Below are 20013 nucleotides of genomic sequence, written 5' to 3' on the forward strand. Positions count from 1 at the left end.
GCTGTTTTTGCGTATTTTTGAAATGTTTTCTTAGTTTCACCAGCAACCATAAGATGACTTTATAAGTTCGGGTCAGATTTATCAGCTTTGGTTCAAACATTATGACATGGCTGATATGTCCGCGTGAAAGTTATTGATGCTGGATCAACACATTTGACATCACAAAGCCGTGATATGCAATTTTATTAAGAGCTGAGCTGAGTGATATAGACATTAGGACGATCATAATAACAACTAATAAATAAAATCATTTATCATAACTAAAATAACAATCAGTACACATCCACCATCCAATGAATTTAGTGTAAAGACATCATTATCAGGTATCAACAGATTGATGTACCATTAAAGTGCATGCACTTATTGCTGTTAATATTTGATTTATCTAAAGTAAGTTTCTGTGGTAAATTCCGGCTATATATTAAGAAAATTCTTGGTTATTTACTGAATTAATTACCATTATAATATTTTATGTTCTTTATGAATATGTCATTATCATATTTTAAGACCTCTCAGTAAGATAGATTAGTTTTAACTAAAGAGATTTTCCTCTTGTACTTAGGTTTTTTTTTTATTATTTACTTAAAAATGAATCAGTCAATTATTGGATAAAATGAACATACCACCGGGATTTTCATTCTAAAATGATGTAAAATGTTGTTCAATTATTCTGTGTTGGACTATAGGGGTGTCGGACTATTTTGGCAGCAGACAAATGGGGTGACAGACTAATGGGGGGAAGGACTATTGGGGTGTCAGAGGAAAAGGGATCGGACAAATGGGGCACCAGAATAACAGGGCTGCCTTCTTTAGGTTCAGCATCCCATTCCTCTTTTTCTGTTCATTTGTCCTCAACATGTAGAAAAACAAGCTGATAATTATTATAAAAAATTACAGTACTATACCTCAGCTAAACACAGAAGACAAGTTATTACTTTTTATACGACTGCAAACAATTTTGGGGATTGTATAATAAAGCTATCATATGTCTCACTTAGTCGTTGTCTTCTGAAGACATTTGGTTTCCGGACAATAACTTTTAGTTTAGGTGTATGGATCTCTTAGAAATTTAAGCAAAAGGTTAAATACCACAAAAAGAAGGTTGGAAAGGAAGGGGGTGATGGTTCCAACCTTTAAGAAATTATGGGCCAAACAGAGTCCCAACACAAGCATTTTTCTAGTTTCAGTATAATACTTTGATTGCTCTGAAATTGTACCACAAGGTTTAATACCACAAATCGAAAGTTGTGGTCACAATTGCTAACTATTTGTATATAGTCTGAAAACAGATTTACTAAGTAGTGTGCAACAACACAGTGCACAGTGGATTGTACAATAGCAGGAAATCTTGAATATAAATTCAAATCATAAAACCAATTTTAAGTACTTTGACTTCATTTATTATGTGTCAAATAATTTATTACGACCCAAATTCATACCTGTATCAAGCTTGAATATTGTGTCCATTTTTGCCCAAACTAGTCAGGTTTGGACCTCTGCGGTTGTATCCACTGTGCTCGGGACGCAGTTTAATTAAATTGCATTTGAATTGGCCTGTTTCTGATTGGCTAAAATCTGTTACACTCCTGACATAGAAGTTTTGAGGAATAAAGCGGTGAAGGTCTTAATAAAGGCATGCTAGTAACTGATGATCTGTAGTTAGTTTTAACATATTAATTTATAGTGGATTGGGAAACAAGTTTTGCAACTTATATTAATCCCTTTCCACTGTTCGGGTGATCTGTAAAATCACTGAAATTCAGGAAAAAAGACAAGATTAACAACATTGTTTCTATAAACAAGAGTGCACACGCTGAAGTGTCTCGCCTTCTTTACTAATCATTGGTTTTATGTTGATAGTCCTAAATATAAAGCTTTATTACAACTGTCACATAAACTTAACATAACCAAGAAAACTAAACATTGACCAATGAACCATGAAAATGAGGCTAAGGTCAGATGAACCGCGCCAGGCAGTCATGTACAGCTAATAATTCTTCCATACAACAAATATAGTTGACCTATTGCTTATAGTTTAAGAAAAAGAGACCAAACCAGATGTTCCGCAGGGCGTAGCTTTATACGACGGCAGAGGTTGAACCCTGAACGGTTGGGGCAAGTATGGACACAACATTCAAGCTGGATTCAGCTCTAAATTTGGATTGTGATGAAATAGTTGACACAGCATATGTTTCTAACACAGAATGAATGTGGTCTAATGAACTTAAAATATTTTGTTTGCCTTTGAGCAATTCACTATGCTGTTGAATATTAATCCTCTCAAAAAAATGTTTCACATCCCCCTTTCCCTTTTTCCAAAACTGATCTCAATTCAAATTTCTAATGGAGTTTGCAACAATAACTACTCATTTAAATACATCATAAAATATTAAAATGTAACAAAATGTGCTTGTTTTCACTGAATGGTAAAGATTGTTTTAATTTATCAGTTGGTAGTAAAAGTGAATATACATTGTATATTGTATAAAACAATGATTTAAGTTGATTCAACTACTATTCTGGACAAAGAAAGATAACTCCAATCAATTGAAAATGTCTTGCTATTGCACAATATTGTGCAATTAGATATTTCTTGCTATTGCGCAATACTGTACAATTGAAAATATTTGCTATTGCACAATACTGTCCAATTGAAGATTTCTTGCTATTGCGCAATACTGTGCAATTGAAAATTTCTTGCTGTTGCACAATACTGTGCAATTGAAGATTTATTGCTATTACTGTGCAATTGAAGATTTCTTGCTATTGCTGAATACTGTGCAATTGAAAATTTCTTGCTATGGCACAATACTTAATATAATAATTTTGGATCCTGATTTGAACCAACTTGAAAACTGGGCCCATAATCAAAAACCTAAGTACATGTTTAGATTCAGCATATCAAAAAAGCCCAAGAATTAAATTTTTGTTAAAATCAGTTTAATTTTGGACCCTTTGGACTTTAATATAGGCCAATTTGAAAACGGGACTAAAAATTAAGAATCTACATACACAGTTAGATTTGGCATATCAAAGAACCCAAATTATTCAATTTTTGATGAAGTCAAACAAAGTTTAATTTTGGACCCCGATTTGGGCCAACTTGAAAACTGGGCCAATAATAAAAAATCTAAGTACATTTTTAGATTCAGCATATCAAAGAACCCCAAGGATTCAATTTTTGTTAAAATCAAACTAAGTTTAATTTTGGACCATTTGGACCTAAATGTAGACCAATTTGAAAACGGGACCAAAAATTAAGAATTTACATACACAGTTAGATTCGGCATATCAAAGAACCCCAATTATTCAATTTTTGATGAAATCAAACAAAGTTCAATTTGGACCCTTTGGGTTCCTAAACTGTTGGGACCAAAACTCCCAAAATCAAACCCAACCTTCCTTTAGTGGTCATAAACCTTGTGCTTAAATTTCATAGATTTCTATTTACTTATACTTAAGTTATGGTGCGAAAACCAAGAATAATGCCTACTTGGGCCCTTTTTTGGCCCCTAATTCTTAAACTGTTCAGACCTCAACTCATAAAATCAATCCCAACCTTCCTTTTGTGGTCATATACCTTGTGTTTAAATTTCATTGATTTCTATTTACTTAAACTAAAGTTATTGTGCGAAAACCAAGAATAATGCTTATTTGGGGCCTTTTTTGTCCCCTAATTCCTAAACTGTTTGAACTAAAACTCCCAAAATCAATCCCAACCTTCCTTTTGTGGTCATTCACCTTGTGTTAAAATTTCATTCTATTCACTTTTACTAAAGTTAGAGTGCGAAAACTAAAAGTATTCGGACGACGACGACGCAGACGACGACGCAAACGTGATACCAATATACGACCAAAAAATTTTCAATTTTTGCGGTCGTATAAAAACAAAAACTTAACACTGAGCAATGAACCGTGAAAATAAGGTCAGGGTCAAATAAAACCTGTGCGACTGACATCAAGATTATAAAATATTTCCATACACCAAATATAGTTTGACCTATTGCATATAGTATTAGAAAAAAAGACCAAAACTCAAAAACTAAACTTTGACCACTGAACCATGAAAATGAGGTCAAGGTCAGATGACACCTGCCAGCTAAACATGTACACCTTACAATCATTCCATACACCAAATATAGTAGACCTATTGCATACAGTATTAGAAAAACAGACCAAAACACAAAAAACTTAACTCTTTCCACTGAACCATGAAAATGAGGTCAAGGTCAGATGACACCTGCCAGTTGGACATGTACACCTTACAGTCCTTCCATACACCGAGTATACTAGACCTATTGCTTATAGTATCTAAGATATGGACTTGACCACCAAAACTTAACCTTGTTCACTCATCCATGAAATGAGGTCGAGGTCAAGTGAAAACTGTCTGACGGGCATGAGGACCTTGCAAGGAACGCACATACCAAATATAGTTATCATATTGCTTTTAATAAGAGAGAATTTAACATTACAAAAAATCTTAACTTTTTTTTTCAAGTAGTCACTGAACCATGAAAATGAGGTCAATGACATTGGACATGTGACTGACGGAAATTTTATAACAAAGGGCACCCATATACAAAATATGAAGCATCCAGGTCTTCCACCTTCTGAAATATAAAGCTTTTAAGAAGTTAGCTTACGCCACTGCCGCCGGATCACTATCTCTTAGTCGAGCTTTCTGCGGCAAAAGTCGCAGGCTCGACAAAAATAGCATCTAACCTTAGTTACAAAATTAGATTTGATAAAGTGAACGATAAAAATCTTTTTTTTATGCGGACAATTATAAAAATTATTAACAAATAAATATTGAATTGTTTGCTTTTGTTACAGGTAAGAATCTACAACATCCAAATTCCTGGCTCAGATTTAGATTTGTATTGGCAGACTGTTGATATGGAGAGGGAGCAGTCTAAGAAAATTATGGCAGCACATTATAACATGAACAATCAAACTGACCGTAAGCTTAAACCATAAACCTGTTTAATTGAAGTCACCAGATTAACAAACTATTATTTGTACCGATTATCAGGTTGTCTGCAGATTGATATTGTAAAATGTCAGCTGAGAGGACAATATCAATCTATTTGTCGGGTGAGCTTAGGGAACAACTTAAAACAGATTCATATTGTGTGCTCAGCAGTTGATATATTACAATATAGATGTGATGTCGATAATCAGTTTATCAGATTGTATTAGTGTAGTTTGCATGATATAAACAAGTGTTTTTCTTTTGTTTCATCAGCAAACTGGAGGATTACTTGAAAGATAAATAAATGAATAAATAATCTTTATTTCAAGATGATAATCTTCCTGAGTATCCTCAAAGTAATAATAACATATTTATAAAAAAAAAAATAATAGTTTTTCATCAGTTGAACTTAAAATATAATTTTGATTACCACTAAAATGAAAATGTTCTTGTAAATAGTTAGAAACCATATTTTTTGATGATTTAAATAAAATCAATTAAGAATTGCCATATTGAAGTCGTTTTTCCACATTTAACCAGTTTAAACTGTAAAACTATTGTCTTTATAAGATATCTCATAAACTATATAAGATATATCATAAACTTATATAAGATATCTCATAAACTTATATAAGATATCTCATAAACTATATGAGATATCTCATAAACTATATAAGATATATCGTACACATGGCGCTGTCAGTTTGTTTTAGATTTATGAGTTTGACTGTCCCTTTGGTATCTTTCGTCCCTCTTTTATAAGATATCCCATAAACTATATAAGATATCTCATAAACTTATATAAGATATCTCATAAACTTATACAAGATATCTTATAAACTTTATAAGATATCTTATAAACTGTATAATATAAGTTATCTACGTTCATATCCGGCTACGCCTCATGGTGTACTGGGGTACTTCAGGGTGTTAAAATATCCATATCTACGGATATGAACGTAGATAACGAATTTATCCCCGGTCTTAGTCCAAATTGGACGAGTTTTATGGAAATTCGGGTACAAAGTGTAACGTGAAAACAACGTTTTTTTCATTATCTAAAAAAAGTTTTATTGAAATTTGGAAATTTTACATATTTTTTACGGGGTGTAGGGTACTACCTTTGGTAGAACCCTACAGGTAATCAAATATAAGACGTTTTTAATACGGTGACAGAGAAACTGGATTGTGTCAAATTTGGCGCTCAATGTTGTGAGAGTTACGTCATAGATGGTTGGACGTCAACGTGGGTCATTTGCATAGCTAGGTCAGTAGTCCCATTCCTTGAAAATGTGTCAGTCAAGTGATGCATTTAATGAAATGGGTGTAAATGATCGGCATAATAGGACAAAATCGTTAATGAATTAAATATTTAATTACAAACATCATGGATAATCTACAAAATTCAATATTTCACAAGGAGCAATCATGGAACTAAGGAAAACTTGCGTGAAGTTCCCCGGGATAATGGTTAGCAACGTCCGGGGATATGGGTTAGCAACACCCAGGGGCTATGGGTTTTGTAACGACGTGCGTTAACCAATCAAAATCCTAGATATATACTAAGCCGGGGATAAGAAATCTTATAGACTATATAAGATATCTTATAAACTATATAAGATATCTTATAAACTATATAAGATATCTTATAATTTATATAAGATATCTTATAAATTATATAAGATATCTTATAAATTATATAAGATATCTTATGTAGAAATTGTTTATAAGATATATCATATACTTTATATCTTATATATCATAGGAGATATCTTATTTAGTGTATAAGATATCTCATAAAGTTTATAAAATATCTTATAAAGTATATATGATATCTCCTAAAGTTTATAAGATATCTCCTAAGTTTATAAGATATCTTATATAGTTTATAAGATATCTTATATAGTTTATAAGATATCTTATATAGTTTATAAGATGTATTTAATAGTTTATAAGATATCTGATATAGTTTATGAGATATCTTACATAGTTTATAAGATATCTTATATAGTTTATAAGATATCTCATATAATCTATTAGATATCTTTTATAATTGTCTATATAAGTTATCTAATAAACTATATAAGATATCTTATAAACTATAAAAGATATCTTATAAACTATATAAGATATTTTATAAACTATATACCTTTTTGTAAGTATCTTCTATAGTTTATAAGATATCTTCTATAGTTTATAAGATATCTTATATAGTTTATGAGATATCTTTTATTATATAGTTTATGAGATAACTTATATAAGTTTATGAGATATCTTATATAGAAATTGTTTATAAGATATATCATATACTTTATATCTTATATATTATAGGAGATATCTTATTAAGTGTATAAGATATCTCATAAAGTTTATAAAATATCTTTAAAAGTATATATGATATCTCCTAAAGTTTATAAGATATCTTATATAGTTAATAAGATATCTTATATAGTTTATAAGATATCTTATATAGTTTATAAGATATCTTATATAGTTTATAAGATATCTTATATAGTTTATAAGATGTATTTTATAGTTTATAAGATATCTGATATAGTTTATAAGATATCTTACATAGTTTATAAGATATCTTATATAGTTTATAAGATATCTTATATAGTTTATAAGATATCTCATATAATTTATTAGATATCTTTTATAATTGTCTATATAAGTTATCTTATAAACTATATAAGATATCTTCTAAATTATAAAAGATATCTTATAAACTATATAAGATATTTTATAAACTATATACCTTTTTGTAAGTATCTTCTATAGTTTATAAGATATCTTATATAGTTTATGAGATATCTTATATTATATAGTTTATGAGATAACTTATATAGTTTATGAGATATCTTATATTATATAAGATATCTTATAAATTATATAAGATATCTAATATAAAAATTGTTTATAAGATATATCATATACCTTATAAGATATCTTATAAATTTTAGAAGATATCTTATAAAGTATATAAGATATCTTATAAATTTTAGGAGATATCTTATATAACATTAAAGATATCTTATACAATATAAGATATCTTATATGATATATTAGATATCTCATAGAAATGAAATTATATAAGATATCTTATATATTATAGGAGATATCTTATTTAGTGTATAAGATATCTCATAAAAATTATAAAATATCTTAGAAAGTATGTTGGATATCTCCTAAAGTTTATAAGATATCTTATATAGTTAATAATATATTATATAGTTTATAAGATATCTTATATAGTTTATAAGATATCTTATATAATTTATAAGATATCTTATATAGTTTATAAGATATCTTATAAACTAGATATCTTATATAGTTTATAAGATATCTTATCTGGTTTATAAGATATATTTTATAGTTTATAGTTTATAAGATATCTTACATAGTTTATAAGATATCTCATATAATTTATTAGATATCTTATATAATTGTCTTTATAAGTTATCTCATATAATTTATTAGATATCTTATATAATTGTCTTTATAAGTTATCTCATAAACTATATAAGATATCTTATGAACTATATGAAATATCTTATAAACTATATAAAAAAAATTATAAACTATATAAGATATCTTATATAAAGATTGTTTATAAGATATATCATATACTTTATAAGTTATCTTATAAACTTTAGAAGATATCATATAAAGAATAAAAGATATCACATAAATTTTATGAGATATCTTATATAACATTAAAGATATCTTATATAACATTAAAGATATCTCATATAACATTAAAGATATCTTATTTAATATATGAGATATCTTATAAAAATGAAATTATATAAGAGATCTTATATATTAAAGGAGATATATATATTATATATTATAGGAGATATCTTGACATTCGAATAAATATTAAAACGGCTTGCCATAGAATATACACATTACAATAAATAATAGGTATATGCATATGTTATCTTTTGTAATAAGTTGATTCTATTTGATTTTATCTATTTGCTCATTCCAATTTAGGTTTTTGTCAATATAAAAATAAACCCAAGAAGTTTTTTACAATCTACATTCTCCATTTGTTCATCTGAAATATTGATATCTAAAAACAAATACTATTCCTAGTTGAATAAAGCCTCTGTTTTGAATCAATAATCATTGATTTACATTTTTTGGCATTTATTTTCATACAATTTTGCAAACACTAGTTTACTATTACATAAATCTATTGATAAATTTTCAATGTTCATTGGTAAATTATTGATATATAAAATAAATAACAGAGCCTTGTAAAACACTAGTTTTTGTCATGCCTGTGATACAAGTTGCAGAAAGCTCGTCATAGGGATAGTGATTCAGCCGCAGCGGCGTTAACTAACTTCTTAAAAGCTTTATATTTTAAAAGGTAGAAAACCTTGATGCTTCCTACTTTGTATATAGATGCCTTATGTTATGAAGTTTCCGTCTGTCTCGTGTCCATTGTCCTTGACCTCATTTTCATGGTTCAGGGACTAATTGAAAAAAATAAATATTTGTAATGTCAATATCTCTTTTATTATGAGTGACAGGGTAACTATATTTAGCATGTGGGTACCTTGCAAGGTCCTCATCCCCCGTCAGACATTTTTCACTTGACATTGATCTCATTTCATGGATCAGTGAAAAAGGTTGAGTTTTGTTGGTCAAGTCAATATCTCAAATACTATAAGCGAAAGGTCTAGTATATTTGGTGTATGGAAGGACTGTAAGGTGAACATGTTCAACTGGTGGGTGTTGTCTGACCTTGACCTCATTTTTGTGGTTTAGTGGTGAAAGTTAAGTTTTTTTAGTTTTGCTCTTTTTTCTAATACTTTATGCAATTATTATAGTTCAACTACATTTTGTGTATAGAAATATTTTATTATGTACATGCATGTCAGTTTCACAGGTTTTATTTGACCTTGACCTCATTTTAGCGGTTCATTGCTTAATGTTAAGATTTTGTGTTTATGTCTGGTTTTCTTAAACTTTAAGCAATAAGTCAACTATATATGTTGTGTGGAAGGATTGTAAGCTGTATATGTCTGTCTGACAGGTAACTATGACCTTTACCTCACTTTGGTGGTTCATTAAGCAATGTTATGTTTTAATGGTTAAGCTTGTTTCTTTGATACTATAAGCAATAGGTCAGCTATATTTAATGCATAGATTAATTGCAATTATATAAGGTGTTATAGGGGCACTAGCTGCCAAATTCATATACACCGATATGACTCAAATTTTCATATTTTATTTGTAACAATGTAAAAACATGTTTCCAAACTATCAAAAGTATAAAATAAACAATTTACAGTACATTGTCTCATAAGATGTAGCTTCGTTTCGCCATCTATCGTGTTGAACTTCTATGACCATATTAGCGATGTAAACATAAACATAGATATAAATAGATTTAGCAACTCGTGTAGTTAGATTTTTATAGGTCTGTAAAATTTTGTATTATAGATTTAAAATTTATTTGTATCGTCGTTTTTACATTTAAAAGAAAATTTTTGTGTGGATCGAATCAGTTAATAATTATTTACCCTTGTTTCACTTTCAATGTTGACATTCTTTTCCTTTTAATACCCGTACTCGCACAATGCATGCGTTATTCTATCTCTTTCTACTGGGTTAAATTGGAGTTCACATGAATACGGATTATATGAGGTCGAATTATTCACTTGCAAGTGAATAATTCATTATCAATGTTTATTAGCTAAATTTGATAAAATTGAACCATTTTAGCTGATAAAAGCAAATTATTATTTCACTATTTCACTTTCATTAATGATTGAAGAAAAAAAAATCATACTTTTGTTTTTTTATACATCTCGTAGCTTGTGCCCCTTTAATGTGCGAGGTGAAGTGAAAACTGTCTGACGGGCATGAGGACCTTGCAAGGTACGCACATGTATACCAAATATAGTTATCCTATTACTAATAGTAAGAGAAAATTTAACATTACAAAAAATCTTAACTTTTTTTCAAGCAGTCACTGAACCATGAAAATGAGGTCAAGGACATTGGACATGTGACTGACGGAAACTTCGTAACATGAGGCATCCATATACAAAGTATAAAGAATCCAGCTCTTCCACTATTAAGCTTTAAAGAAGTTAGCGAACGCCGCCGCCGGAACACTATCCCTGTCGAGCTTTCTGCGACAAAAGTCTCAGGCCCGACAAAAAACTATAGGAGCAAGGTTTGACTTGTGAATTACAAGACCGACGAGAAACCCAAAGAGTTACTGTAGTATCTGTATTTGGAAGTCCTAATTAGCGAACTGGTGATCAGCTGTGCCAGTGGTTAAAAATTTTCAGCCAATTTGATACCTACGTCGAAAATAAGAGATCTATCAAATTATTGTGTCTTACCTATTGTAAATTTTTTTCAGCATCAATCATCATGGACTTAGGACAACGAAATATAGATATGATCATGACTGGTAGTCCATTTTTTGTAGAGGTAAGATGTTCAGCAAAGTAAGATCTACAAAAAAGTTTATATGACCATAATTGTCAATTGACCCCTTAAGGAGTTATTGCCCTTTAAAGACAATTTTACACAATTTGTTCATCAAGTTCGATAACATTTGAAAAAAATCTTCTTCTCTGAAAGTACTGGGCCAATTACTTTCAAACTTTAATTTAATGTTCCTTGGGGTATCTTGTTTATAAATTGTATCCGAAGTTTTGATCAATTGACAAACATGGCCATGGCTAAAAATAGAACATAAAGTTGTTTCTTTGGTGCGCACATACTTTTCCAAACTTAAACATGCTTAAAATTTGATGAAAAACATAGAAAATCAACAACAAAAAATCAAAGTATGCAAATTTAGTCATGGTTTGTTGTCATGGTAACTTACTTCAATAAGAAATTTGTTTTTATTTTCTGAATACATTGTCTAGTTTGGACAAATTTATTGATATGTGTGATAACTTTTTAAATTGGGCCTTATTGCCCCTACTCCTTTAAATTTTAATCCCCAAAATAATGCTTTTTACATACATTTAAAGCTTATAAATATTGATGTGTATTTTCTTCTTTTTTTTAGAGTACAACAGATTATTCCAGATATAATCTTCACTACAACTAAGAAATAGCTGACAATTTTAATGAATACACAATGTACTATATAAATACAACTATATCCATGAATTACAATAAACACCATTTACAGTCTTTCTGCATCATGTTTTTAAAACTTTCGTCTTTATATTTGTTTTTTTGCCGTAGATTCTGTAGCATTTCAGTATAGAGTAGATCTCAGGGTTAACATTATGGTGTGAATTCTGCCAATAGCATCTGACCACTTATTAGTAATTGGGAATGTGCCAAAGAGACAACAACCCGACCATAGAAAAAAACAACAGCAGAAGGTCATCAACAGGTCTTCAATGTAGCGAAAAATTCCCACACCCGGAAGCGTCCTTCAGCTGGCCCCTAAACAAATAATACTAGTTCAGTGATAATGAACGCCATACTAATTTCCAAATTGTACTCAAGAAACTAAAATTAAAATAATACAAGACTAACAAAGGCCAAAGGCTCCTGACTTGGGACAGGCGCAAACATGCGGCGGGGTTAAACATGTTTATGAGATCTCAACCCTCCCCCTATACCTCTAGCCAAGGTAGAAAAGTAAACGCATAACAATACGCACATTAAAATTCAGTTCAAAGATGTAACCAAAGAAAATAAACAAAATGACAATAATACATAAATAACAACAGACTACTAGCAGTTAACTGACATGCCAGCTCCAGACTTCAATTAAACTGACTGAAAGATTATGATTTCATCATATGAACATCAGGCACAATCCTTCCCGTTAGGGGTTTAGTATCATACCATCATAACATATACGAGAAGAACATAACCCGTGTCATGCCAACAACTGGTTTTTGAATAAATGTGTTTAGTTCCGATAAGTGAATCAATATTAACGCCAAAATATGCAATCTTTAATGACCTGATATTAACAGTATCGTAACTATATCCCTTCTTAATAAGTCTATTCAAAGGTTTTGTTAGTTTTTGAGGTGAATACTGACACCTTTGTGCTTTATAAAGAATATTTACATAAAAAATTGGATGTGAAATACCTGAACGTATAAGAAGTCTGCATGTTGAGCTATATTTACGAATGATGTCCTTAATCAAAGAATCAAGTTTCAGGCAAAAACATAACAAACAATTATCTAATGTGGAAATAACGGCCACAGTTCACTTAGAATGACGAGGTCTGACATGATTACAGAATGCCGACATGATTGATTTAACTGACAAATCTGTGCACCATTGGTAGCAATGGATGCGCAAGTTCCTCAAGGTTCAGCCTAAAGAGAACGAGGGTTATGATCCCCAAATACGTCGGGTATTATTCGCATCACCCCCTGGTTTCAGGGGAGTAAAGATTAACATAAAACTCTATATGCACACTGAATACATAGGCCATACTATGTATCATAAAACAGTCAAGCTCGAACTGGTACCAATTCAGAACCGGCCACTCAGGGTAGACATGAGATGGTGTCAACAGAACTTCCTGCGGTACCGCAGGAAAGTAAAAACCTAATATGATCCGACGTACAATTACGGGAAACGATCATAACCCCTTAATCTTGCCACTTGAGTGAGTCTATACACACTCATCAGAATCCCCCCCTTTCCACAACCTAAAGGTCCATTTAAGTGAACTAGCTAAGAAGGCATAAGTCTTTGTTAATACGTATGAATCTTGGACAATCATAGTTTTCCTTTTGTAATAGCTTTGTTATAATGGTGCTGTTATCCTTCCATAATATCCCCTCAGCTGCAGAGAGATTTGTTTTTGAAGATATCACTTCTTTTATTGTATTATCCATGTTATATACATATATATTTAAATCATCATAAAAACGCAATATTTTAGCAGTAATACGTCCACCGATCAATGGGTTTACTAAAAGAGTTATCTCGTCTCAACCGGCTTAGTTGAACAAATTTATTCTAAAGCACATATGTTTGGTACTTATACTTAAAATATTTTTAATATATATAATGCGATAAATCAGATAGTTTCTTCATAGAGATACACAGTTTAAGAATAAAATTGAATATCTGTGTACAAATTCAGAGATTTGGGTAATAACTAGACTGATTGGTCACTGCAAAAGTACAATGCAAGATGGTGGTATACCATGAATCTACCCAATTGCTTTGTTAATCTGTAATAGGCACTAATATAAGTTTTCCATTCTCAATTTTTATTATCCTCTACAAAGTTTACAAAAATACATTACCTGTATATATAATTTATGCTATTCTAGGCACCCCTTCTAAGTCGTGTACATTTGAATATATATTTAGTTTAAACAAGTAACGTGACCAATATTTTGAAAACCAACGGCAAGGATGTATAACGTACACTTAATAAAAAATATAAAATCATATCAATCAATATATATAGAAAGTACCACACTTCCTGTACTAAATCGGCAATCACATGCATTCCTAGTAGCAAAATATTCGTAGTGTTAAACTTTTATATAAACTCTTTGATAACGGATTAATTTTGCTAAACTTTATTTGAAATAGATAAATAAGGTGTAACAACAATAGATATAGGAAGATGTGGTGTGAGTGCCAATGAGACAACTCTCCAACCAAATAACAATTTAAAAAGTTAACCATTATAGGTTAAAGTACGGCCTTCAACACGGAGCCTTGGCTCACACCGAACAACAAGCTATAAAGGGCCCCAAAATTACTAGTGTAAAACCATTCAAACGGGAAAACCAACGGTCTAATCTATATAAACAAAACGAGAAACGAGAAACACGTATATATTACATAAACAAACGACAACTACTGTACATCAGATTCCTGACTTAGGACAGGTGCAAACATTTGCAGCAGGATTAAACGTTTTAATGGATCCAAACCTTCTCCCTTTTTCTGAAACAATAGCATAACATCACAACAAAGAAAAACATACGATAAAATATCAATTGGCAGACTTAACTCAATCAAAAAACGTATGATTAAACAATGAACGAATAAATTTGATCTGCGATATCTGAATACAAATGCACAGTTAATTAAATATTAGAGACAAACATTCATTACCAAAAAGCTAACAAACAAATTCAAACACAGGACATGACTGAGAAATATTTAACCAATCAATGTTCACTTTAGAAAAAAAACGTTTTTTTTTATAATCTTGAAGTTTATACAAATGTTGTAAGAATAAGTGAAAAATTGAAGATATTACAAATAATGAAAGCTGGTGTACAGACAAGATCCATATAAATAAAAAATAACAAAAAAGCATTATAAACAGTATCAACAGGTCGAATTAACAAGAAAATACGATTTGAGAGTACTCGCAGTTACTGACAGCTAGTTAAAAGCCAAAACCATGTATATAATAACCGAAATCATATCACGGATGTTATTTTACAATGTAGACCTCAAAACTTAAGGGCATATCCAACAGTTTCAGGGGAGGTAATAACAAACGTAAACGTCGTCTATTGTTTCCCGTTATTTAACGTTGTTTCAACGACGTCATAACGGAATCACCATTGGAATTGCTATGGCCGTCTGGAAAGGGCGGGTCCTTTCATCAAAGGGGAGGGCACGGCAGGAATCGGCAAAAAACTCATACAGAATATTAACAGAAATAGAACTCATATTTAAAGATATCTTTGTCGTCTTGATCTATTATAAAAGAACCGCCATTATCTTGATCATTCTAGACCATACTCACTTAAAAGTTTCCGTTTTATTGAAATTATCTTCAATACAGTAGAAAACAACGAGAACAAATGCGTAATGATTTATTATTGCATTAGAATGCAAATTGTAATTAATTCTTTACCAAACTTTTCCGAGATTTTGTCATTCAGGATAGAAAACTCAAAGTTTGGTTTTACTTAAGAAAGATGAAAAAAAAACCTGGTTTCTTGAGAAAAATAAGATACGGCGTAAACTAACATTTATCATGCCTTTGCGTTGAAGTCCTAATGTACAGTATACATATAGTAGATCTTTAAATGAATACGACCTTTAACTGGGAGACAGATTTGTAAAAGCAAATTGCTTGTTTCTGAATCCTTAATATTATTTCATTGTATAATATGTTTAATGTTGATTTATCTGAATAAATATTGTTTAAACTAACTGGTAAACAATGTAAAACAAAAGATGACACTGTAATAAAAAAAAATTGAAATAGGAAAACATTATTATATATACACTGACATACAAGTAGAAGATATCTGACGATTTTGATGTTTACTTATGTATGAGGAAACAAATATAATTTAGCAAAAAAAAAAAGTGTAGGTCTTGATGTAGGTCTTGACTAATTGGACACGCTCTCAAAAAATCGGCGGGTCCATAACTTTATCTTAATAATGTATCAATGCTTTACTTCAGATCCACTTTGGCCTTGTCCTAAATATGCGTGATATATTTGCCACTGGAGCACCGGATTTATCAGTTTCATATACAGTTTTCAACGGATAATTGTCTCAAACAGTTTTCCAGTTTTGGTATTTTATTTTTATTTTTATTATGTTTTTTTAACGATAATTATAGAATTTCTTTCCACACCTTTCTCTTTGAATTCATTTGTTTGAATAATCAAAAATAATATAGTAGTCTACATCAGTGGTTACATTGTATGCAGTAAAACTAGGTGGAAGCAGTAGAACAAAAAACAATCTCCATTGTATATATGCAGTAACTCATATATTGAAGCGTAATACAACGACAGTCAGGATCGTTTTTCGGCCCTTTCGTTTATTCTCAAGCTTTTGTCTTACTGATTTGTTTTTTGTTTAAATAAAGCTGTTGTTTTACCTTCAACTGCAAAAGGCGCAACATATGTGTTGACATCAGCCATGTGACTTATTTGAAGATTCATGTGACCTTTGGTGTTGTTTAGAGATTTTATTCAAAAGTTCGTATATCCCTTCCACCATTTATTTAGATGGTTTTTTAATGTATAGATATCGCAAAACTCACTATGCATCGGATATATACATTTTTATTTCGACTAAACGAGGCTGCAAATTTATACATTTGAGCAGCTAAACAGCCGCACCAAATTTTAGCAAAGATATACTATCGGATGGGAAAAGTCAAGAGATGTGACTATTTCTATACCCAATCAATCCTTTTGGTTTGAAAAAGATTTTAAAGGTATACATTAATACGACAGCAACCCAACGACCCATATAATTCAAAACACTAACAGTCAACATACAGATTTTTGTTATAGCTAGAAGCCTATAAAGAATAAAAAGCCCGAAACTGCAAAATGAATTAATACGGAGTCAGTGAGTTTTTCACTATCGGGTTTTACAATTTTGACGAACACAATAGTAAAACTATCTGAATTGTTATCTCATCCAGATACTGGTTCATTATAAATAATAAGATGCGATATGAGTGCTATCGAGACAAATATCCAACAAAGTCAAATTTTATAAATACATTTGTCTGCCACACCGTCGCACTGCCTTTGAAAAATGAGCGGGGAAATGTACCGTTATTTTCCGAAACGTCTTAATTTTTGGCGCAATTTGTGAGGCTTACGGGAGGGATTGAGTAAACAGTATTATATTAGGTAGCACTCCACAGTTAGAAAATAAAGTTAAAAATGAGCCGCAAAATGTTTTATCATCTCCTATTCCTTGATTTCTAATACATTAACCTAACTGTTTGTGTTGTACATGTGCATATGTATGTAATCAGTATCTTCCATAGATTCAATTTTCAAAAGTTAAAAGGATGAAAGTTAATTCCTTTCATGTGTATCCATGGCAACATTCTGCATTTATTTACCATAGAATATTGCAAAAAGGGGGGTGAACATGTCATATATCCCCCCAAAATTTGGATCAAACTAGAATTTCAATGCCTTTGAGTGATACCTTTTTAGAAACTGTTTTCTTAAATCTTCCTTATGATCAAATAAAAATTGGGTGTCTTTCGCCTCATTTTTTCGTAAAATCCAATCACAAAGTTCGTGCGATAAAAAGTTGGAAAAAAACATTGCAATAATTGCCGGACCAATGTATGGTATGGACATGCAAATACGGACTGACATACAGAAAACAGCCTATATTACATACATTACATAACCTTGATGTTCATATAAACCCAATACAAAGGCTATTTTAATACTCAGCTATCCAAAAATGAATTTTATTGCACACTAGCTCTCATATTTGAAAAATCCACAGGGGCCAAAATGCGAAACTACACACCTAACTGTGGAGTGCTACCTTAAGGTGAAATTTTTCCCCTTCTGCATCAACATTTTTTATATTTTCTGTGTTCTACTAGCTGTTAGGATGAAAGTGGTACCTTAGTTTTTAAAATTGGTTCAGTAATAAAGATTTTATGAAGGTTAGCAGTTGATGTTGAAACGCGACAAAAAGTGATTTAAAAATAAATGCTGGATCATAGTGAAAAACCCCAAGTCTGTCTCATTTTTGGGGTAAATTTCTAAAACTTTCCCCTTTTTTAGCTCACCTGGCCTAAAAGGCCATGTGAGCTTTTCTCATCACTTGGCGTCCGTCGTCGTCGTCGTCGTCGTCGACGTCGTCGTCGTCGTCGTCGTCGTCGTCTGTCGTCGTTAACAATTTTTCAAACATCTTCTCCTCTGAAACTACTGAATGGATTTGAATGAAACTTAACATGATTGTTCCTTAGTATATCCTGCACAAAATGTGCGCTTCGATTTTTGATCCGTCAAAAAACATGGCCGCCATTACTTAAAATAGAACATAGGGGTCAAATGCAGTTTTTGGCTTATATCTCAAAAACGAAAGCATTTAGAGCAAATCTGACAGGAGTAAAAATGTTCATTAGGTCAAGATCTATCAGCCCTGAAATTTTCAGATGAATCAAACAAACCATTGTTAGGTTGCTGCCACTTAATTGGTAATTTTAAGGAAATTTTGCAGTTTTTGGTCATTATCTTGAATATTATTATAGATAAAGATAAACTGTAAACAGCAAAAAAGATCAGCAAAGTAAGATCTACAAATAAGTTAATATGACCAAAATTGTCAATTGACCCCTTAAGGGGTTATTGTCCTTTAATGACAATTTTTCACAATTTGTTCATCATATTTGCTAACTTTAAAAAATCTTCTCATCTGAAACTACTGAATGGATTTGGTTAAAACTTAGCATGATTGTTCCTTAGATTATCCTGCACAAAGTGTGTGCTTTGATTTTTGATCCGTCAAAAAACATGGCCGCCGTTACTTAAAATAGAACATAGGGGTCAAATGCAGTTTTTGGCTTATATCTCAAAAACGAAAGCATTAAGAGCAAATCTGACATGGAGTAAAAATGTTCATTAGGTCAAGATCTATCAGCCCTGAAATTTTCAGATGAATCAAACAAACCATTGTTGGGTTGCTGCCACTTAATTGGTAATTTTAAGGAAATTTTGCAGTTTTTGGTCATTATCTTGAATATTATTATAGATAAAGATAAACTGTAAACAGCAAAAAAGATCAGCAAAGTAAGATCTACAAATAAGTTAATATGACCAAAATTGTCAATTGACCCCTTAAGGGGTTATTGTCCTTTAATGACAATTTTTCACAATTTGTTCATCATATTTGCTAACTTTAAAAAATCTTCTCCTCTGAAACTACTGAATGGATTTGGTTAAAACTTAGCATGGTTGTTCCTTAGATTATCCTGCACAAAGTGTGTGCTTTGATTTTTGATCCGTCAAAAAACATGGCCGCCGTTACTTAAAATAGAACATAGGGGTCAAATGCAGTTTTTGGCTTATATCTCAAAAACGAAAGCATTAAGAGCAAATCTGACATGGAGTAAAAATGTTCATTAGGTCAATATCTATCAGCCCTGAAATTTTCAGATGAATCAAACATCCAATTGTTGGGTTGCTGCCACTTAATTGGTAATTTTAAGGAAATTTTGCAGTTTTTGGTCATTATCTTGAATATTATTATAGATAAAGATAAACTGTAAACAGCAAATATGATCAGCAAAGT

General features: G+C 30.9%; 1 protein-coding gene across 1 annotated transcript in view; it reads left to right on the forward strand.

Annotated features, from left to right (window-relative positions):
• LOC139503686 (uncharacterized) overlaps positions 1 to 12157 on the forward strand; it is a 388876-nt gene extending 376719 nt beyond the window's left edge. Inside the window, exons 63-65 of the mRNA XM_071293512.1 lie at positions 4837 to 4963; positions 11367 to 11437; positions 12030 to 12157. Coding sequence (XP_071149613.1) covers positions 4837 to 4963; positions 11367 to 11437; positions 12030 to 12071 — 240 coding nt within the window. The 3' untranslated portion in view covers positions 12072 to 12157. The remainder of the gene's footprint in view (positions 1 to 4836; positions 4964 to 11366; positions 11438 to 12029) is intronic.
• Positions 12158 to 20013: the final 7856 nt, after the last annotated feature.

Source organism: Mytilus edulis, chromosome 14, assembly GCF_963676685.1.
Source record: "Mytilus edulis chromosome 14, xbMytEdul2.2, whole genome shotgun sequence".
Classification (NCBI taxonomy): domain Eukaryota; kingdom Metazoa; phylum Mollusca; class Bivalvia; order Mytilida; family Mytilidae; genus Mytilus; species Mytilus edulis.